Here is a 23,857-nt window from a genome sequence, read left to right as displayed (position 1 = left end):
CTTTAGGGTCATCGAGAGTCATGAACGGCTAACGGCAGCATGATAATTGACTCTCCACTAATTCTCTAACATTCCAGTGGTTAGCTTCAAAATAGAAAAAGTAAAGAGGTCAATTCTAAGTGCGGAAGTTATTAACCCACTGTGTAATGTAGCTAATAACACGTCTATACACACAAACATGAAATTTGCCACGACAATTCTTTACATCTTAAATAGGATGTATAAAGCCTAGGGAAGTTATTTGTATATTGAGGAGAATCTAATGCTCCGAGCTTGACTTTTCAAACACTCATTTCTACCCCCTACAGATCTTCTACTATAAATTCCTTATTGTGTTTACTGTTGTAGTGATGACTTTTTTTAATTTCACAGCATCTGGCGTGGACCTAATGTGAATTGTGTTGACAACTCAGGATATACTCCTTTACATCATGCTGCTTTAAATGGGCACAAGTAAGTACTTAATAGCTACATTGTCTACATGTTCTAAACGGTAAGATAGGAAAAACTCAATTAAAGGGCCCACTTACATAGTTGCATATTTGCTGTGTACTGTCCATGGATTCGATGGACAGCAGACAGTCTCATAATAGCCTAGGAGGCTGTATACATGCCTGAATTTTCACACAGACAGCCTGTGTGAAGAAATTTCTGTATGTCTTTTTGCCATTGTTTTTCACAAACAAAAACAGTGTGCAGGGTCTGTGGAGATTGCACATTACAGGGACAAGTGTCTGTGTTTTGTCTGATATGAGTTGCTCCCAAGTTACTTATTTGCAATGTGAATACAGCTGTGTGTCTGGCCTCAAGTGTCAGTCCTTATCACTTTTTATAGCTGGATAGAAAAGCGTCAATGACCATGCTTTTCTATTCAGTTTAAAAGTCTTAGGCCCCCTGCAGAATTTCCGCCAGTGAAAGCTGCCATAGGATTGCGTTAGAAAACGCAATCCTAGGCAGACGGCCGCGATTTGTCTGCGCGATATGACGCGCAGAAAACAAATTGCAGCATGCTCTATTTCTGTGCGGGGCTCGGAAATGTCACTCCCCAGCCGCCGGCTCCGGTCTGCGCATGCGCCGGCTGCCCGGCAAACGGCACATCAAAGAGCCAGAGCCGCTGGAGCAGGTGAGTGCTGCGCTGGTCTTTGCAGAGGCTCGGGTTAGGTCCTGCTGTGAGAATTCTCACAGCTGGATCCGACCCAGTCGTTTGCAGGCGGCCTTAGAGCTCCTGCACACTTGAGTTTTTCTTGCACGTTTTTTTCACGCGATGGCAATGGGACTTTCTTATTTTTTTTAAAGGAACGTATATTGAGCCAAAATAGATACATATACAAAAACAGCGGACACCAAAAAGAATGCACATCTTGTTGATACATCACAGTATATATGAGAATTGAGAGAAAAAGAGGACAAAAGTAAAAACACTGAGTGTCTCGCATATTTGTGTGCATCTCTCATAAGACCTAGTATTTGGCTGTTCATTTTCACATTTATCAACTACTCCTAATAAAACAAACCCAAACCAGGTTAGGGCTCCAAGCCTCGGAGTCCCAAAATACCAGGAGAGAAAGAAAGAGAAGAAAAAGAGAACGGGAGGACCCCCGACCCCCCCCCCCAACCCCCCAGGTCAAAATAAACAAAGGGGCATAAAGATGAGAGAACACCCTCCCCCCTTAATCCCTTAAACAACAAACCTGCGCGACTCTTAAAGGGAAAAAAATAAAAGGGTTAGCCTGAACAGTAGATCGGTTCAAGCAGGTGTACATTATTTTATCCCTTCCTAGTATCTAGACAGGCATCTTGGCTGCCGTTGCAGGACAGTTTACCCAGCCCCCCCAAATTTTGTCAAACTTATCAGGACATCCTCTCGCCATATAAGTCAGTTTGTACATTGGAAGCACAGAGTTCACCACCTAGATCCATGCATTTCTGGTTGGCCTATCATGGTGTTTCCAATTCAACAAAATCACCTTTTTAGCATAGAAAAATAGTAGTTTATATAAGGTGCGGGTTGCCGATGCCACTGGTAGGTCTCCAACAAGCCCAAAGAGGCACACCCCAGGGTGCATGATCCTCGGGGCCCCCAGGTGAGATTCCATAAATATGAGGACGTCCCCCCAGTAGTCTTGCATGACACCGCAGTCCCAAAACATGTGCATGATGGTCCCATCGGCAATTAAATATCGGGGGCAGGTCGCTGAGGGGAGTAGACCCATTACATGTAGCCTAGATGGGGTGTAGTATATCCGGTGTAGGAACTTTACCTGGATGAGCCTATCTCTAGCACTAATCAAGGGAGGACCAGAGCTCATCAATATGTCTTCATCCTCTCCCTCCAACAGATCAGGAATGTCAATGATCCATTTTTGGGTGGCCCTCTTTCTCAACGGGGCAAGACACTGCACTAAGTGGGCATAGAAACTGGACAATGGTCTTACTATGTTGCACATCTGTGCCAAACCCTCCAACCGAGTCAGGGACAGCGGTATGGACAGGCCCTGAAACTGAGCCCTGATCACATGTCGTAGCTGGTAATATCTGAAATAGTCTACAACCTGCCTGAACACTCCTATCTGCAGTTGAAGGAAGGTGCAGAAGGTGCCCTCAGTGACTATCTCAGATAGTAGATTAATACCATGAGCTCTCCCAAATGCAGACTCTGTAAAGCGCTGCAGGTGCAGCAAGTGTGGATTATCCCACAAAGGACCATGTGACTTCCACTACAGGGGTCAGCTGCAATGCCTTGTGCCATATTTTAAGTGTTACCAGCATGGGGACAGGTAAGGGGGCACTAGAAGAGGAGTGGCCGCGCATCAGCAGACCCCTCAATCCCAGGGTGGGGTCCGCCGACCTGCGCTCCCGTCCAACCACCGGATTGTAATCCGATGAGGTCAGCCACCACCCAGCATACACCAGCTGGCTGGCCAGGTAGTAATAGTAAAAATGGGGTAAGGCTAATCCTCCCCAGCTCACCGGGAGGCACAGGGTCTCCAATTTAATCCTCGGGGTGGAGCCTCTCCACAGGATACGCAGTACAATCCCACGAAGCGTAGCGAAGAATCTGATTGGGACCAGGACAGGGGAGTTATGTAGTACGTACAAAATTTTTGGTAGCAGCTTCATCTTTATCAAATTGACCCTGCCCACCAGAGTGAGCGGGAGAGAGGCCCATCATGTCGCCATTTCCTCAGCCCATTTCAGGAGGGGAGCTAAATTAAGGTCAAAGACGGTAGAAGCCCTCACCGACACTCTTATACCCAAGTATGTTGTCTGAGTTGTCCAGCTCGGCAATGGGACTTTCTAATGTTAAAAACGCATTGCACAAGAATTGCAAAGCACCAACTTGCGATGCGTTTTTAACATTAGAAAGTCCCGTTGACTATCGCGTGAAAAAAACGTGCAAGAAAAACGCAAGTGTGCAGCAATTATGTAAAATTTCCATATGAGAGACAAATATTTCCGATTTCACAATACAGTACTGCCTTGCTTTACGTCCTGTGAATTTTCTGCATAAAATATGGAAAGCCGGGATAGAAGCTGCACTGGATAGAAGAGCAGAGTGTCAAGACTCTTATAGTCAGTGCTGACTAGATTAGTACTAATATTTAGTATGTTTATATATCTACTAGCTGATATAATTTGGTACTGATGTTTATCTGGTGTTCACATGGAAAATCTTATGACGTCGTAGTTACTTAAGAGATACCGAGGAAAAAAATATGTTCACCATTTTGCATGGTTCTTTGCGTTACCCAGGAAACACCACGTTGAGGTAACCATGCGACGTTTGCTTTATATAAAATGACATCAGGAAGTGAGAGAATTGGATTCCGTACGTAAAATTTGGCCGCTAATTCTAATTCTTTTGCACTTAGAATTGAATCATAGAGTTGGGACCCAATAACTTTCCTATTTATGACATAATAATCAATGCTCGTGGCAAATTTCAAGTGAGAGAATTAGCTTACGTACGTAAAATTTGGCCGCTAATTCTAATTCTTTTGCACTTAGAATTGAATAATCGAGTTGGGACCCATTAACGTTTCCTATTTATGACATAATCAATGCTCGTGCCAAATTTTTATGTTTCTACGACATCGGGAAATGAAAGAATTAGATTACGTACGTAAAATTTGGACGCTAATTCTTTTGCGCTAGAATTGAATAATCGAGTTAGGATCCATTAGCTTTTCCTATATCTGACATAATCAATGCTCGTGCCAAATTTCATGTTTCTACGACATCGGGAAGTGAGAGAATTAGATTCCGTACGTAAAACTTGGACACTAATTCTTTCGCGCTTTCAATTGAGCAATCGAGTTGGGACTAGAGATGAGCGAGCACCAAAATGCTCGGGTGCTCGTTGCTTGAGTCGAACTTTTCTTAATGCTCGAGAGCTCGTTTCGAGTAACGAACCCCATTGAAGTCAATGGGCGACTCGAGCATTTTTGTATATGACCGGTGCTTCAGATAGCTGATGACTTGTGAAATAGCGGAAAACATCCGAAAGTCATGGAAACACCACAGAAACGGATAGGGAAGGGCAGGGGCAGCATGCATGGCTGCAACTGAGGCTCCCAGCTCCCACTACTAAGCCACAATTGGGGCAAGAGTCTGGCGTCACCCCCCCCCCCAGCAATTTTTTTTCAGACAAACCCTCATTAGCAAGGCACACCTTAGCTAAGCACCACACTACCTGCAACCAAGGACAATCGCTGCCTACGGTTAACACCGCTGCCTCTTCTGGGTATGCTGGCATTCCCCCCCCCCCCCCCCCCCCCGCACGATCCTGCGTCCTACGCGCACTCAAAAGTTTCCCTGCGCAGCGTTTAGCTGCCCTCGTGCCACACACTCGCTTCATAGCCACACCACACTCATGTCTATTTATAAGCGCGTACTGGATGAGGAGGAACCGGAGGCACACACTGCAGAGGGTTGGCAGGGCCAGGCAGTGACCCTCTTTGAAAGTGGGGGCGATAGCCCACAATGCTGTTGAGAATTGATGATAAATTGACGAACGATTAACATTCCAATCCCGTGACACCTCCGTGGCAAAATTGTCAGGAGCCGCAAACGTGGGCATAAAGGGGACTCAGGTGCCAGTACTTCTACACATCTCCATAATGCAGCAATACTCTGTGTGGGAAGCACGTGAGTGGGCCCAGGGTCAGGCTCGGTCCCAGCCTCCATCTTGTGTGACCCATGGTGCCGCGAGTTACATAGCAATGGAAAATCCATGTGTCCCCACACAATTCATTCTGTGTAGGTGTTAGATAGCTCAACACCGCAGTGGAAAGTCTTTGAGTTCCTTGGGCTTGCCTGTGTCGGTGCACAAAGATGGTATTACACAAGAAAAAAATCAGAGCGCCCAAACATGGCAGAGTTTCACCCCGCCAAGGACCTTGGCCCACTTTTCTAGCCTAGTCAGTCAGTGTATTTGTGCCAGACGGGTAAAGCAACGCAATGGGAAGTCTTTGTGCACTCACAGCATAGGCGAGCCCAAGGAACTCAAGCATGGTATTACACATGAGGTAATCAGAGTGTCCAAACATGGCAGAGTTTCATACAGCCCTACATTTGTGCCCTAGTCAGTCAGTGTGTTTGTGCCAGACAGGTAAGACAACGCAATGGGAATTCTTTGTGCACTCACAGCATAGGCGAGCCAAAGGAACCCAAGGAAAGTATTAAACATGAAGCAATCACAGTGCCCAAACATGGCAGACTTTCACTCCGCCGAGGACCTCGGCCTCTGCACACACCCTCAGCAATCATGGGCATAAAGCGGACTTCAGTGCTAGTACAGCTGTGAACGTCTCATTTAATTAGTTGTGGTTGCTTTCACCACTCCAAAGACTGGATTAACCAGGAACAAGTTCCCCGGGCCCAACCTGGCGCAGTTGCATTTCCCCCTGGACATAGGCCTCTGCCCACACCCTCAGCAATCGTGTGCATAAAGCGGACTCCAATGCTAGTACAGCAGTGAATGTCTCATTTAATTAGTTGCGGTTGCTTTCATGGCTCCAAAGACTGGATTAACCAGGAACAAGTTCCACAGGCCCAACCTAGCGCACTTGCATTTCCCCCAGGACATAGGCCTCTGCACACACCCTCAGCAATTGTGGGCATAAAGCGGACTCCGATGCTAGTACAGCAGTGAACGTCTCATTAATGCAGTAACGCTCCTTTTGTTTGGCCCAAACCAGTGCCGCAGATAACTGTGGTAATACGAGAGAAAATACATGTTGCCCAGTGCTCATCCCCTGACCCCAAGCAGGAGGAGGAGGTGGCATTGCAAGGCCAAGAAACCATGACCAGGACCCGCTATAGTCTGTGTGGGAAGTATGTGAGCAGGCCCTGGGTCAGGCTCGGTCCCAGCCTCCACCTTTTGTGACCCAAGGTGCCCTGAGTTACATAGCAATGGGAAATCCATGTGTCCCCACACATTTCATTCTGTGTAGGTGTCAGATAGCTCAATCAGCACTGCAAGGGGAAAGCCATCTGCACTCTGCACCTTACCCAAGTCAGTCAGTGTATTTGTGCCAGATAGGTAAAACACCGCGATTGGAAGTCTTTGTGCACCCACAGTAGAGACGGACCCCAGTAACATTTCTGTAACAAAGGTATAGGCAGACCCCAGTAACATTTCTGTAGCAAAGGTATAGGCAGACCCCTGTAACATTTCTGTAGCAAAGGTATAGGCAGACCCCTGTAAAGTTGCTGTAGCAAAAGTATAGGTGGACCCCTGTGACGTTGGCGTAGCGCGAGTGTAGGCGGACCCCTGTGACGTTGGCGTAGCGCGAGTGTAGGCGGGACCCCTGTGACGTTGGCGTAGCGCGAGTGTAGGCGGGACCCCTGTGACGTTGGCGTAGCGCGAGTGTAGGCGGGACCCCTGTGACGTTGGCGTAGCGCGAGTGTAGGCGGGACCCCTGTGACATTGGCGTAGCGCGAGTGTAGGCGGGACCCCTGTGACGTTGGCGTAGCGCGAGTGCAGGCGGGACCCCTGTGACGTTGGCGTAGCGCGAGTGCAGGCGGGACCCCTGTGACGTTGGCGTAGCGCGAGTGCAGGCGGGACCCATGTGACGTTGGCGTAGCGCGAGTGCAGGCGGGACCCCTAAATATATTTTAACCCCTTAACGACTGCCCCATCGGGAAACTACGTTCTCAGAAAGTGGGCTTTAATCCTAGAGGACGTAGTTTTATGCATCCTCTTTGGATTAATGCCCACTGGCCTGAGGACGTGACAGCTCCATGCTGTCGGTGCCCGCAGGTAGCCGACAGCATGGAGCTGTCATCCCAGGATGCGGGCAGTCCCCCCCGGCATTGCGATCGGCGCTATCCAATCGATAGCGCCGATCGCAAAAAAGTAAACAAAACTGTGTAAAGTAGTAATTCCGCTGCTCTGATGGATCGGAACCATCACAGCAGCTGAAACTACTCACACGGCTTGTCGGCGGTGTCCCCCGGAGATCTGGTCCTCCCGGACCCGCCGGCGGCCTTCTGCGCATGCGCGCCAGGCGATGACGTCACGCGAACGCGCAGAAGCCCGGGTGTCCCCGGCAAATTTAAAATCTCCAGGCTCCTGAAGGTAGCCGGGAACCAGGAGGTGTTACCGGGGACCGCTGTGAGCGGTCTCCGGGCCCGCGATCGCCGCTATCCAGAAAAAGTAGAAAAAGTAAAAGGAAAGTGAAGTTTCACCTCCCCTCATGGATCGGATCCATGAGGGGAGGTGAAAATACTCACCCCCGGTCCTCTGCGATGTCCCGGGACCCGAAATCCCCGTCTGCGCATGCGCGCCCGATGTGCACAGAGGGGCTCGAGCCCTGGGAAATTTAAAATTCCTCTGCTCCTGGCTGCCATGTGTAGCCAAGAGCAGAGGGATGTCACTGGGGACATGATCACGGTCATCCAATGGATGACAATGATCATGTAAAGTTTAAAAAAAAGTGCAAAAAGTAAAAATAAAAAAATAAAAGGGGTAAAAAGTAAAAAAAAAAAGTTTAAAAAAGTTTTAAAAAAAAGCTTGCGTTTCATCTCCCCCCACGGATCATATCCATAAGGGAGGATGAAATGACGTACTTAAGGCCCGCGGATTTATCCGCGGACCTTACCCCAGCTTCTGCGCACGTGCCCGTCGCCAATATGGCAGGCGCATGCGCAAAAGCCGTGGTAATTTAAGATCTCCCTGCTCCTGGCTACAAATTTAGCCGGTTCCTGATCACGTGTTCGCCGTTATCCAATGGATAATGGCGATCACGTAAAAGTTAAAAAAAGGTGAAGGTTCATCTCCCTTCACCGATGCAATCGGTGAGAGGAGATGAAACTTTTTACCGGAGGCCTCCGTATTTGCACCCCGACGCAATCTTCTTCCGTGAACTTTCCTGTATTCTGCGCATGCAACCGCCGGCAAAACACCGGACACATGCGCAGGAGTCGGGGAGCCCAGGAAACTTAAAATCTCCTTGCTCTCAGCGACCATCGGTCGCCGAGAGCCTGGAGCAGTGACGGGTGGCCTCATTGAGCAGTCCCCGGTCACGTGAAAAAAGGGTAGCGATCTACCTTTGGCCGGTCTCACATGACCGGATAGGAATTACGGATTCCGCATGCGTCTGATCCGCAGTATTAGGCAGATCAATCGCATTGGATTACACAATTCCGCTCACATTAGTGGGTTGGAATTGTGTAATCCATTCGCAGAAAAGAGAACGCAGCAGGTTCTATTTTACCGCGGATATCGGCAACATAGAGCCCATTGTGCTCCATGGTCGTGGATATACCTGCTCCCCATACGCAGCTACCTTGTACACGGGCTGCGGGTACCCGTGTCATCGCTAAGCGAGGGTGCGGGAAATAAAAACAACAAAAAAAAACGTGTACTGCGAATGACCGCCTGTGTGAATAGGCAGTTATGCGCAGTACATTACATGGCTGTACGCAGAGTCACAGCTGGGCTCACAGGTGGGATCCGCTGCGGGCCTCCGCAAGCAGATTCCGCCTACGGCTGCGTGAGCCCGGCGTTATTCAGATCGCTACCTGTAATACGCAATTTACAAGAAGCCCCGGGAACGCTCGCCTTCCTGCAGTTCCAGGAGCAGCTTGTTGAGCGCCTTCTATGTGAGACCGCCGCACCTCATCAAGCTTATGGAGACTCACGGAGCGGCACTTTTTACACCCCATACCCGCCACTGAGGTCAAGAAATGCCCCCAAAAAGTATGAGAGGAGGGGGGATACGTGGTTTTATTGCCCCATGTACCCATCCCAACCAGCCTCCGTAATTACCCCTGTCTTTGGAAATACTACATAGTTCACATTATTACTTTTATCTAAGATTTGGGGAATGCCGAAAAGGGCGCAGGGGGGGGGGGGGGGGGGGGGGATATTTTTAGGAAGTAAATTTTTTATTCCGTACAAATGAGCAATGGGGCCTTGAATTTAGTCAGTTGAGCCCTGCAATCCAGCGGGTGTTCCCTCCATTACAGGCCTTGCCATGTTTCCTGTAAGTAGATTAGGGCCACAATGGGTATGTTTCTGAACACGGGACAAACGGGGGTATGCATTTTGGGGTGAATGTCTTCATTCCTATGTACACTGTACAAAAAACCCAGTTTTTAAATTGACAAAATTGCCAAAAAAAATGAAAATCGTAATTTTTTTCCTTCTGTTTTGCTTAAATTTATTCAAATTCTGTGGGGTCAAAATACGCAATACACCCCTAGATGAATTCGCTAAGGGGTCTAGTTTTTAAAATGGGATCATTTGGGGGGGTTCTTTATCGTTTTGGACGCTCAATGGCTCTATAAGTGGGCAATGGGGCCTGGAATTTATTCCGTTGTACCCTAAAATCCAACGGGTGCGCCTTCCATTATAGGCTTAGCCATGTGTCCTTTAAGTAGATTAGGGCCACAAGGGGTATGGTTCTGAACACGGGACAAACGGGTATCAATTTTGAGGTGAAAGTCTTCATTCCTATGTGTGCTGTACAAAAAAAAAGTTTTTAAATTGATACAACTGCCAAAAAAATGAAAATTGTAATTTTTTTCCTACTGCTTTGCTTAGATTTATTCAAAAATTGTAGTGTAAAAATACACAGTACACCCCTAGATAAATTCATTAGGGGGTCTACTTTTCAGAATTGGATCATTTGTGGGGGTTCTCTGTCGTTTTGGCCACTCAAGGGCTCTACAAGAGGGCAATGGGGCCTAAATCACCTTCATGCTAAATTTCTGTTCTGAAAGCCACCGACTACTCCTTTCATTTTTGGGCCCCGTTGTGCATCCAGACAAAAGATTTGGGCCACAATGGCTATGTCTCTGAACACGGGAGAAACAGAGGTATCAATTTTGGGGTGAAAGGCTTCATTCATGTGTGTGCTGTACAAAAAAAGCAGTTTTTAAAATGACAGAATTGACAAAAAAACGAAAATCACAATTTTTTCCTTTTGCTTGGCTAGAATTCATTCAAAAACTGTGGGGTCAAAATGGGCAGTACACCCCTAGATAAATTCGTTAAGGGGTCTAGTTTTCAAAATGGGGTCACTTGTGGGGTTTCTCTTTGGTTTTGGCCACTCGAGCTCTACAAAAGTGCTATGGGGCCTAAAACGCCTTCAAGCAAAACTCATGTTCTGAAAGACACTGACTGCTCCTTTCATTTTGGGTCTCGTTGTGCATCCAGACATAAGATTAGGGCCACAATGGGTATGCTTCTGAATACGGGAGAAACGGGGGTATCCATTTTGGGGTGTAAATCCTCATTTTCATGGGTTCTATAGGAAAAAAATATCTTTAAAATGACATATTTGCAAAAATATGAAATTTTATTTTTTCTCCCCTAAATTGAACTAATTCCTGTAAAAAACTGGTGGGGTCAAAATATTCATGACACCCCTCAGTGAATACATTAAGGGGTGTAGTTTTTAAAATGGGGTCATTTGTGGGGGTATCTATTATTCTGACACTTTGTTGTCTAAATGGTTAAAAAAAGTTTTTAAAGTGTGCATTCAGAATAAAGTAAACAGATGGAAATACATATCTTGAGGAGGAGGAGATCAGCTCCCCGGCTGATCTTGGTGCGACATAGGTTGCACACCACTGTTCGTTGGTCGTCCGCTCTCTCACTAAAAAACATCCACACCTTTGAACACCTAGCCCTCTGCATGGAGGCTTGCCGCGAGGGGGTGGTTTGGGAAACAGTTGGGGGATTCTTCGCTCTGGTCTTGCCTCTACCTCTGGTCACTCCACTGCCTCTTCCAACATGTCCTGCTGCTGCACTTGCCTCCCCCTCTGAAGCCCTGTCCTCAGCAGGCTTAGCAAACTAGGTGGGGTCAGTCACCTCATCGTCCAGCTGCTCTTCCTCCGAATCCTCTGTGCGCTCCTCCCTCGGACTTACTGCCCTTACTACTACCTCACTGATAGACAACTGTGTCTCATCATCATCATCATCATCATCATCATCCTCCTCACCCACAAAAAGCTCTTGAGACAGTTGCTGTTAGTCCCCAGCCTCATTACCCGGACCCCAGGAACTTTCCAAAGGTTGGGCCTTGGTCACGACGAACTCCTCAGGTGAGAAAGGAATCAGTTTTTCCCTCTCATGGCAGGGTCCCAAGAATAGTTCCTGGGAGTCTGCCTGCTCAGAATGTCATTTTCATGGAGTGAGGAGCCTGGGAGGAAGAAGGAGCAGCAGCCAGAGGATTTAGAGTTGCTGTCCCTAGGCCGGGAGTAGTGGACTGCGTAGAGGATTGGGTCATTGATACATTGCTCGACGCATTTTCTGCCATCCACGACAGGACCTGCTCACACTGCTCTGTTTGTAATAAAGGTCTACCACGCGGACCCATAAATTGTGATATGAAGCTGGGGACCCCAGAATCTTGCCTCTCTCCTAATCCCGCAGCAGCCGGCTGTGATTCACCTGGACCAGGAACTCTGCCTGTGCCCACACCCTCACTTGGACGTCCACGTCATCGACCCTTACCCCTACTCCTCATCGTGGCTGATTACGAATAGAGCAGGGCCCAAATAAATTACCCCACTGTACTGCAATGACAACTATGGCTTAATTCACCGCACATAGAGACTTGTAGATAGTGGAGGCTCTATGCTATGACTTGAAAAAAGTAACCCGCTGTCTTGCGCTGATACCTAGGGGTAATTTACTGCTCGCAGAGATTTGTAGATAATAGAGGCTGTGTGGAGTGGGAGCAGACTCTAAAGCCAGTGGATAGTGCTGGTAACTGCGGCTATCTCAACCCCACCAAGGAAAGGGTATTGTGAGACGCTCTGCACAGCGGCAAAGCTGAAATACTTTGCAGTGGCCCCCCCGTAATATTAAAGTACTGTTTAGCGGTGAGACCTCTGTCTAAGGCCGGCTTCACACGAGCGTGACGGGCTCCGCCGCGTAATATTCCGCGGTGAAGCCCGTCACGGCGCCCCCCAGAGACCCCATACTTACCAGCGGAAGATAGCGTGAAGACGCTTCCCCGCCCACCGCCGTCGCGTCATGTGACACGCCCACTGCGTCACATGACGCGGCCGGCCGTGTCACGTGACGCGCCGGCCGCGTCATATGACGCGTGGCGGTAGGCGGGGAAGCGTTTTTTCACGCTATCTTCCGCTGGTTGCAGCGGGAGATAGCATGAACGGACGGCTTCTATTGACTGCAATGGAAGCCGTCAGCGCGTACACCCGCAGCAAATAGAACATGCTGCGGGTGAGGACGGGAGATTTCACGGTGCGTAATTCCGCGGTGGAATTACGCATCGTGAGCATTGTGCTATTAGGTTCAATAGAACCTAATAGCAGGGGGCAACGCAGCGGATTTTTGCCGCGGATTTACGCGGCGTAAATCCGTTCGTGGGAGGGAGGCCTTATGCACTGCAGACACAGAACGGTATAAACAAAGTCGTTCGCGGTTGGCTAGGAAATATTTGAGTGCAGTTTCATGGTGAGAGCTGGTTGTACAGCATAGCAGCCTGAGAACGCTATTACTGACAGGCTGCTAACAGGCCTAGATGTGTAATTCAAAAATGGATGCACTACAACTCCCAGCGGGCCCCAACTAAAATGCACACGGTCACATGTAGCCCAACGAAGGAGCTTTAGGGTTTTTGCATGGAGGATACGGACTGTATAGTGTATATAACTTTCCCCATAGAAGTGGCTGTGCCCCAACACTCGGTGTAATTCAGTGGAGACAGAGAACGGTATAAATGAAGTTGTTCGCAGATGGCTAGGAAATATTGGAGTGCTGTTTCACTGTGAGAGCAGGATTGTACAGCACTGCAGCCTGAGAACGCTATTACTGACAGGCTGCTAACAGGCCTAGATGCGTTATACAAAAATGGATGCACTGCAACTCCCAGCAGGCCACAACTAAAATGCACACGGTCAGATGTAGCCCTAAGAAGGACTGTTGGGGTTTTTGAAGACAGGATCCTACGCTAACACTTTCCCTATATCAGCAGCAGCACTTTCCCTAACCTCTGCCAGCATATGTCTGAGGCAAGCCGCAGGCGAGGCTGCTTTAAGTTCTCGGCAGTCACTTGATCTCGCCAGCCACTCACTGCTGGGGGGTGGAATAGAGCTGGCACGTCACAGGAGGAAGTGGTAATTCCTTCCCTGCATGTCTATTGGCTTAGAAAGTGGCGCTAAACATGTGGGGAAGAAAATGGAATTGACTCGAGTACTGCGTGGTGTTCGTCTCGAGTAACGAGCATCTCGAGTACCCTAATGCTCAAATGAGCATCAAGCTTGGACGAGTGTGCTTTCTCATCTTTAGTTGGGACCCATTAAGTTTTGCTACGTATAACACAAACAATGCTCGTGCCAAATTTCAAATTTCTATTACATCGGGAAGTGAGAGAATTAGATTATGTACGTAAAATTTGGACGCTAATTCTTTTGTGCTTCGAATTGAATAATCGAGTTGGGACCCATTAGATTTTCCTATTTATGACATAATCAATGCCCATGCAAAATTTCAAGTTTTTATTACATTAGGAAGAGGGAGAATGGATTACGTACGTAAAACTTGGATGCTAATTCTTTTGCGCTTAAAATTGAATAATCGAGTTGGGACCCATCTACTTTTCCTATTTATGACATAATCTATGCCCGTGCAAAATGTCAAGTTTCACCGGGAAGTGAGAGAATTAGATTACGTACGTAAAATTTGGACGCTAGTTCTTTTGCGCTAGAATTGAATAATCGAGCTGCGACCCATCTACTTTTCCTATTTATGACATGATCTATGCTTGTGCCAAAATTTTCTACGATATCAGGAAGTGAGTGAATTAGATTACGTACGTAAAATTTTGGACGCAAGTTCTTTTGCGCTAGAACTAAATAATCGAGTTGGGACTAGAGATGAGTGAGTATACTCGCTAAGAGCAATTGCTCGATCGAGTATACTCGCTAAGGGCAATTGCTCAATCGAGCATTGCTCTTAGAGAGTACCTGCCCACTCGGGAGCAAAGATTCGGCTGCTGGCAGCGGGCGGGGAGCTGCAAGGGAGAGCGGGGTGGAACAGAGGGGAGATCTCTCTCTCCCCCCTGCTGACTGCCGCAACTCACCTGTCACCCGCGGCAGCAGCCGAACCTTCTCTGCCGAGCGGGGAGATACTCGCTAAGGACAATGCTCGATCAAGCAATTGTCCTTAGCGAGTATGTTCGCTTAACTCTAGTTGGGACCCATTTGCCTTTCCTATTAATGATATAATTATTGCTCGTACCAAATTTCATGTTTCTACGATATCGGGAAGTGAGTGAATTAGATTACGTACGTAAAATTTGAACGTAAGTTCTTTTGTGCTAGAATTGAATAATCGAGCTGGTACTTTAATTGGGAATTAGTGGCGAGTTGGTCAGTGAATCAGTCAGTCAGTGAGGGCTGATGGATGGATGGGTAGATATCTCTGTCCTTTTGAAGTGTTTTTGTGGGCAGTAAGGGCCATTTTACACAGGAAGACTGTCGGAACCAAAGTCCCTGATACGTGTACCAGCGATCATCACTCCTGTTCTTTTACACGTAATTTATGATAATTGCTTTATGAATAGGGGTGGAGCAGGCCAAGGATCATTCCTGTTTACATGGGCAAATCGTCCTTTTATTTATTTATTTTTTTTATACCTGAGCAATTGTTGTTTTAGATTCCTCCAATATAGTGAGAGTCTTGTGAAAAGGCCATAAAACTGTTTTCTATTATTCGCCTAGAATTGTCACATTTCACTTCATCTATATGCGTACAGAAACCAAATCCAACATCAGCATCAAACAAAAAGCACTATTTTATCCATTAACCCCTTAGTGACCACACACTTTTGCTATTTTTTTCAATTTTCGGGGTTTTTTTTCCTCACCCCCGCCCCCCCCCCCCCCCCCCGCCCCCTATCCTTTAAAAAAAATCATAACCCCTTTATTTATTCATCAACGTCACTGTATAAGGGCTTGTTTTTTGCGGGACGAGTTGTATTTTTCAATGGTAGTATTTAATGTATTATATAATGTACTGAGAAACGTTTAAAAATTTTAAGTGGAGTGAAATGGAAAATAAATGACATTCCGCCATTTTGCAGTGTAGCTTGTTTCTACGGCACATAAACTGCAACAAAAATGGCACGATAACCTTCTTCTATGGGTGAGAACGATTACTACGATGCTAAATTGTGTGTGTGTGTGTGTGTGTGTGTGTGTGTGTGTGTGTGTGTGTGTGTGTGTGTGTGTGTGTGTGTGTGTGTGTGTGTGGCGGCTGCTGTTTACCCTCATCGCTCATTGTTTAGGATTTTATATAGCCTGAACAATGCTCTTGAACGATGATCGTTCCGTGTAAACTGCAGCTGTTCAGTACTGTACTGCCATTGTGTTAAGTAAATGGAGAGGGGGTGTGGGGGTTGGGGGGGCGAGGAGTAAAATCTGCAGTAGCAGCCACTCTGCAAGCCAACGATACTCGCTCCTGTGCAACAACACAGGAGCGAGTATGTGTGGGGACAAGTGTTGGGCATCATTTGCCCAAAATTGTCCTGTGTAAATACGGCTTTAGACCTTTCCTTTTGCTTTATTGCTTTTGGCCTCTGTTGCAAGCCTCCATTCATTATTAGCTTTAGCTTTTCTGACACTTGCCCCTACAGTTTCTTTAGACTGCATTATTTTCTTCGTTAAATATGTCCCCCACTTTCCATTTGTTAAATATATATTAGCATGCATTGAAGTTCTGTGTTCATCCATCCTCGTCTCTTTAAATGCTTCCCATTCTTCCTTCCTTTAGGGATTGTTAATGATTGTGTTTTGAGAATCTCATTTTGCAGTATTTCTCAAGCTTCTTGGGAATTTTGTCCATCCAGCCATTGGATTGATCCTACCCTCTTTCTGCATTCATTTCAATCTGCCTTTCTGAAATCTAAGCTCGCGGTCTGAGTCTTCTGAGGTCTTCCTTCCCTTGTTATCAAAAATTCAATGACCCGATGATCACTGGTGCCAGCCACCCATTCTTCCTCAACCATTTCCTCCCTTTTGGTAAGGATTAGGTTAAAGATAACAGATCACCTTTTTTTCTCTCGTATCTTTTGGAAGATAAAGTTGTCAGCAAAAGCGGATAAAAGTGTGTTGGACGCATTAATTTTGCCTGAGAAAAATGTTTGGTACTGTTTTAGCTAGTAGAGTAAAGTGTGATTGTTCTCAGTAAACCAAGGATCTTGTAGATATGATACTTTTTGAAGGATAGCAAAAATACATGATGTTACAGCAAGCTTTCGGGGTAATCGCTCCCTTTGTCAGGCTAATGAATGAAACTAGTTTGGATGGCACATAATTATAACATATAGATGCAGAGGGAAGGGGGACACCACACTTGATCTAAATAAATGTTCACACATAGCAATTTGAGACAGTCTAAGCGGAGATGCCCATTATGCACAACGCCTTGGCTACAGAACTGCGGAACCACCTCATCCACGTCTTCTACAGTAACGAGGAAAAGGCCCGTAGGGAGATACAAGCTTTAACCCTTTTTTAATCCACTCTCTGACGTCTTCCTACATTCTGATTGAAGCTTGCGCAGCTCCAATGTCAGAAGATGTCTGACAGGGTATTCTTACCACTTATTGCCAGCCACTCCGCTGTCGGAGCCTCTCTCGTGCACACACACTGGCTTTAGCCAGCAGATAGCACTGTTGTAGAACTGCAAAAAGAGAGCCTTTTACGAAACCCTGAATGCAAAATTGGATTGGAAAGGTTTAATGAACACGCTTATAGAGGACTTCAAACTGAGAACGCAACACTACTGCATAATACTACGATGCTGCCTGATTTAGGAACAAGAAAAAAAATTCAGAGACTTCGACTTAGAGCAGACCTGTACCCAATCACTGTTCAAGAACACCCAGAGTCCAGAGCATATTGCCAACAAATGTCTGGATAGTTGAGATCTCCCATGATCACTATATCGTACTTTTTGAGAACTTGGCCATTTGATGTGGAAAGAGTTCATCCATATCTTATGTTTGTCCCGGCGGCTTATAGTAAATGCCTACAATGGTGTCCTTTCTATTGTTATCAGCTTGTATTCTTACCCAAACAGTTTCTACAGAAATAACATTCTCTGAAGATTGCATCTCTGTGGAGATATTTGTTTTCCTAACATACAATGCAACACCACCGCCTGATCTTTTATTAAATCTGCTCTTTTGCTATGTAAATTGTACCCCCTTCAAGCATTGTATTCCAATCAAATGTATCATCACGGGAAGTTTCTGGGATGCCTATGTTATCATTTTTTTCTTTCTGAGTTAGGTCTAAATAAGCGCTGCGGAATATGTTGGCGCTATACAAATAAAGATTATTATTATTAATAATTATCCTTTTTTGTTTCCCATACCATGTGCATTTGCGTAGAAACCTTTTTATTTTGAGATCAGTGTCTCTTGCTCCTGAATTTCCTTCTGAATTTTTTTTCGTCTTTTGGACCCCTAGCACGGTTCTCTGATGTATTAAGTAGCTGTATATTTTTGCCTGGCCTTTTACTTCCCTTCGTTACCGTTCCAGTTTCCTGCAGATGGTTGCAAGATCCTTTTTTTGCAGTATGATTTATCCCCTACATGTATCAGTAGGAATGGGTAATTGTCTGTAGAAGTGAAGTCTTGTCAGCCTATCAGACACATCTTTGATTTGTACACCTGGAAGACAGCACACCTCTTGTGAGGTTTTGTCAGGTCTGCAGATGGCGACCTCTGTTCCTCTCAAGCACCACTCTTTTTTTTTTTTTTTTTTCTTCTTTCTTCACGTCAACACATCTTTTTCTCACTCCTTGAGGATTCTGAGCACTTACATTTACTGTTCTTTGTGGGCAGTGTCATTTCTTGATGTACATTTTCATTTTTTTTCCTCCATGAGAGCCTATTACCAGTTCTTGAAGAGTATGGTTGCTGACTGACTCCTGATCTTCCTGCTTCTTTGGGTCACATACTTCCATTCCTCTGCAGATGCACTTAAAATGTATTTTCCTTTAATATTCTGTAGAGACATTTCTGCTCTGTCCAGGAAATGCTCATCTTCCTAAGGCTGCCTGCACATGGACAGATTTGAATTGCGAAATCCAGAGCGGGCTTCCGCCTCCAGATTTCGGAACAAATACTTGCAATAGCATGCTATGTAAAACTGCTTTTTCCTGCCCACGAGCGGAAATAAATTGTAATTTTTCGCTCGCTGGGGAAAAATCACAGCATGCACTATTTGAAAGTGGATTCTGTGCAGACGGCTTCCATTGAAGTCAATGGAAGCCATCCAACCCGCGGCCCTTCCTCAATCGTCTTTGCGGAAAGGTTGCAGGATCTGTGCCATCGCCTAGTACAGTACAGAAAAGAATGCGAACAGGTACGTAGGGGGTCACTGGCCAGGCACCAAGTCAAGTTCTGATGCGGGATCCAACCCGGTTATGTGCAGGCGGCCTTAATGATGTAATCTAGCTATTGTCTGCTGAAAACTTTGCACCTTTTCTTCCAATAGAGACGCAAGCTTGCATTTCTGGTAGGTGAAGTTTCGCTTTCTCTTCTGGTAGGTCTGTATGTTATTGCAGGTAACCATATGGCTATTCTCCCCTTCTATGTTTATGTTCGCTTCCGAAATGTTAAGTCAAGAATTCTTCTGATGATATCCTATAGGATCCCACTAAGTGTAAAACTTTGTGTGCAGTTTGACGTTATCTGAGCGGCTAGACCTGGCTAAACCCAGCAATCGTCCCACTCACAGTGACTTTTCCTAGAATGCAGTGGGAATATGCAAATTACCACGGTTTTCTCCCATGGTGCACCGCGGGTCTTCTCCCATGGTGCACCATGGGCTCTGTGCGGTCCATTGCCGATTCCAGCCTCCTGATTGGCTGGAATCTGCACACATGACGGGGCGGAGCTACGATGACGACGCGGTGACCAGCTCTCCGGCATGAGCGGCCCCATTCACTAGGCAGAAGCACGGACTGCGCAAGCGCGTCTAAAAACGCCAGAAGACATCAGAATTAGACGGAGCCATGGAGACGGGGACGCCAGCAACGGAGCAGGGAAGTGAATAACTTCTGTATGGCTCATATTTAATGCACGATGTATATTACAAAGTGCATTCATATGGCCATACAGAAGTGTATAACCCCACTTGCTGCCGCGAGACAACCCCTTTAACTTCCCTCAAATCCTAGAATAAATCTTATTTCTTTTGAGAAGGTGTCTTCTCCGTTCAGGGATATTCCGATTAATGAGATTCTGGAATTTCCTTAAGAGGGTTTGGAAAAGGACCCGACTACTAGTACTTTAAAGGTTCAGTTGTCTGCCTTGGCATGTTTCTTGGTTTATAAACTAGTATATCACCCTATGAATATTAGGTTTATTCAAGTATCTCTCAGGTCCAGACTACTTAGTAAGGTGGATCTAAATCTAGTCTTAAACTATCTTCTAAAACACCCCTTTGAGCCAATGAAGTCCTCATCTATTAGATCTTAAACTTAAAACTATTCTTTCCCCATGACATCATGACAGCATACGCTGGAGGTTGCTCACCTGCTGACCTGAAGGGACAGGAAGAGGCAGAGTATAAAAAGAACCTCCCCTCCACCAACACCAGTGTTTTTCCTGTCCCTCCAGGACAGCAACGGCAGAGCTCCAGCGACGCTGTCCCATGCCGGAGGAGGACTTACCGGCGAAGCGGCGGCGTTTTTCTTCGGGCAGCCCCAGCAACCCCAGTGGGAAGGACCCCATCTGGGCGCTTTCCGGGGACTGCGTGGGCCGGGGTCCAAGTATGGGCTGCCGGCACCACTGCGGCCGTCATTTCAGGCGGCGGCCGCCATCTCCGGGTCCAGGGCCGACAGGGCGCTCCAGGGGGTCTCGGCGGAATACATCGCGGTGACATCAGACGCTCCGCAAAGGGGGCGTGGCCTGCGAAGGGGGCGTGGCCTGGCGCGGCCGGCGCCGAATTAAAAAATCTGCTGCCCCTGCATCAGCTGGTGGTGTTTCCCCACGCTAAGGAACGATCCTAAGTACAGGAAGCGTTCCTGCAAGACGCAAGATGTCGGCCAGAGAGGACCCAGAGACCCTCCAAACTGACAGGGATACTCAAAAACCGAGGGAGGCTAGACGAAGGAGTAAAAAATGTCCAGTATGTCTAACCAAACTCGACGACTCCTGCACAAAAACGTTATGTGCTACCTGTTCCGCAAAAGTTATGCAGGAGGAAAAAACTTTCCTTATGGCCGAAATTCGGTCAGTCGTCCGGGAAGAAGTGCAGTCCTCCCTCTCGGACCTCCAACCTGGGCCTTCCGGGGTTATACGCAGGTCGGTTCCGGCGGTGTCTGAGTCCAACTCCGACATAGCGGAAAATATGGATTTTGACGGGGAAGTGACGCAGGAGGACAAAAAATATCTTTTCTCTACCTCAGACATGGATCAACTGCTAAAAGCTGTACGCAGAACCATGCAGGTGGAGGAAGATGTGCAGCAACCCCGCACAGTCCAGGAGGATATGTTCGCGGGGTTACTCTCGCAACGGAAATCTTCATTCCCCGTAAACGCCACGCTCAAGCAGCTGATTCTAAATGAGTGGGAGAGCGTGGATCAGGCTCCGCTAATCCCTAGGGAATTCAAAGAACGCCTTTTGTTTCCGGGAGATGAGGTGTCCTTTTTGGACGAGATACCAAAAGTCGATGCGGCAATTGCCATGGTATCCAGAAAGTCCGGATTACCCTTTGAGGATACGTCCCACTTAAAGGACCCGTTGGACCATAAGGTGGACACAACCATGCGTAAAGCCTGGTCTACCTCCGGTCTGATCATGAAATCCAACATCGCGGCCACTTCCGTGGCTCGTTCCATGGCAATCTGGTTGGACCAATTCGCAGCCCTAGTCGACCAAAAAGCCCCTAGGGAGGAGTTCGCAAGTGGCATCCCTCTGCTACGGATGGCAACAGGGTTTCTGGCGGATGCTTCAATGGAAACAGTCCGCTTCGGAGCCCGCATGGCAGCACTATCGAACACCGCCAGAAGAGCAGTGTGGGTAAAAGAGTGGTCGGGGGACTCAGCTTCCAAAAATAGGCTATATACCCTACCGTTCCGGGGCGGGCGCATATTTGGACCAGACCTGGATCGTCTGCTGGAGAAAGCAGCTGACAAGAGTCACGGACTACCTGCCACCAGACCACCCAAGAGACCCTTCACTCCTCATCCCTCGTCCACGTACGCCGGGAAGGGGAAGACCGGAAGATGGTCTTATCCAAAGGGCGGAAGGGGTAAGACTTTAACTTTTGTCCCTCAGCCCATACTTTCGGGCCCGGTAGGGGGCAGACTGGCTCGCTGTTCCAATAGCTGGCGTAGTATTACAACTAACGAGTGGGTACTGCACCTAGTGGCGGAGGGGTACAGGATCGAGCTACTATTCCGCCCCCCGGACAGATTTATGATAACCCCAACCCAGTCTCCAGGCCTAGAACAGGCTCTGTTGGAGGGCGTACGGAACCTGCAGGGTCTCGGCGCGGTTATCCCGGTCCCCAAGAAGGAACAGGGAAAAGGTTTCTATTCCCCCCTCTTTCTGGTTCCCAAACCAGATGGCTCCCACCGCACCATTATCAATCTCAAACAACTGAATAGATTCATTGAATATAGGAAATTCAAAATGGAAACCATTAGAACTGCAACTCCTCTAATTGCCAGAGATAACGTAATGGCTACAATAGACCTTAAGGATGCCTATTTTCACATCCCTATTTACGCCAACTCACAAAAGTTCCTGAGGTTTGCGCTGAGGGTGGAGGGGGAAATCTGCCACTTTCAGTTCGTCTGCCTCCCATTTGGAATCTCCTCGGCTCCGCGAATTTTTTCCAAGGTCGTGATAGAAATGGTGGCCTTCTTACGAAATCAGGGTGTCATGATCATCCCCTACTTGGACGACTTCCTATTGCTGGCAGATTCCCCGTCTACTCTGAGATCACACTTGGAGTCCACATTGCAATTATTTAAGGAGCTTGGCTGGATTATTAACGAGTCAAAATCCAACATGGAGCCAGAAACCAGGAAGAAATTCCTGGGTGTCATCCTGGATTCCAGTCTACAAAATTCGTCCCTTCCTCCCCTAAGAAAACATCTTATCATAGAGGAATGTTCCAACCTTTATAAAAAACATAGGGTAACGATAAGAGACGCAATGCGGATCCTGGGACTAATGACTTCGTGCATCGGCGTGGTCCCCTGGGCCCAGTTCCATAGTCGCGGACTCCAGTCACTAATTCTCCGGAATTGGGACAAGTTGCAGGCTTCGCTTGATCAGACAATCCCTATTTCGGCGGAAGCCAGAGCTTCACTCCGTTGGTGGGTGTTGTCGGACAACCTGTCTCAGGCATCCGATTGGAATTTGGACCCGGCAGTAATAATCACGACCGATGCCAGCGCCAAAGGGTGGGGGGCCCACTTTAAAGGCGGTTATGTACAGGGGGCCTGGGACGTTCACGAGAAAGCTAGCTCATCGAACTTTAGGGAGCTTAAAGCGGTATGGAAATCCCTGCGTAGCCTGCAAACACGGTTAGTGGCGAAGCATGTGAGGATCTTCTCAGACAATATGACAACAGTATCACTCATTCGCCACCAGGGTACCACCAGGAATCCTCCACTACAACGACTGGCGGGGCAGATCCTTCAATGGGCGGAAGGCACAACAAAGTCCCTATCGGCCTTTCATATAAAAGGAGCCGAGAACTCAGCCGCGGACTTTTTAAGCAGAAGGAAAGTGGACCCAGGAGAGTGGGAACTCCATCCAGAGGTGTTCAGCCTTCTTGTGGAGAAGTGGGGGGTACCAGAAGTAGACCTCTTTGCGTCAAGCGCAAACACCAAATGCCGGCTTTTCTTTTCCAGAGGCGCAGAGAAACAGGCCTTGGGCATGGACGCTCTCTCTCACCCCTGGGATTGGGACCTAGTGTATGCCTTTCCCCCTCTACCACTAATCCCGCTCCTGCTAAGGAAATTACTGGTCAACCCTAACAGTAATTTTTGTAGCACCATATTGGCCCAAAAGACCGTGGTTCCCCCTCCTGAGATCCCTGTCAGTGGGAGAGCCCTTCCACCTTCCAACAAGACCGAACCTACTGTCGCAGGGCCCTCTTCTTTACCCGGAAGTTCACAAGTTCAGGCTTACGGCCTGGAGCTTGAGCGGGTAAAGTTCCTAGGGAAGGGTCTTTCCCCTAATGTTATTTCCACCATTAGCGAGAGCCTTAAACCCTCGACACACAAAATCTACTCCAAAGTCTGGAAATTTTTTTTGGAGTGGTTAGGCCAGGACATCCAGCAGCTGGACCAGCCAGACGTCCGTAAAATCTTAGATTTTCTCCAGGCGGGCCTGGATA

General features: G+C 47.5%; 1 protein-coding gene across 1 annotated transcript in view; it reads left to right on the top strand.

Moving 5' to 3' along the window:
• The window catches only part of ANKS1A (ankyrin repeat and sterile alpha motif domain containing 1A), a 357,683-nt gene that overhangs the window by 44,477 nt on the left and 289,349 nt on the right, over window positions 1–23,857 (top strand). Inside the window, exon 2 of the mRNA XM_066582735.1 lies at window positions 373–453. Within this exon, the coding sequence (XP_066438832.1) occupies window positions 373–453 (81 nt within the window). The remainder of the gene's footprint in view (window positions 1–372; window positions 454–23,857) is intronic.

Source organism: Eleutherodactylus coqui, chromosome 1 (genome assembly GCF_035609145.1).
Source record: "Eleutherodactylus coqui strain aEleCoq1 chromosome 1, aEleCoq1.hap1, whole genome shotgun sequence".
NCBI classification, from domain to species: domain Eukaryota; kingdom Metazoa; phylum Chordata; class Amphibia; order Anura; family Eleutherodactylidae; genus Eleutherodactylus; species Eleutherodactylus coqui.
Note: the sequence above shows the minus strand (reverse complement) of the source record. Positions and strands in the feature narration are given on the sequence as shown.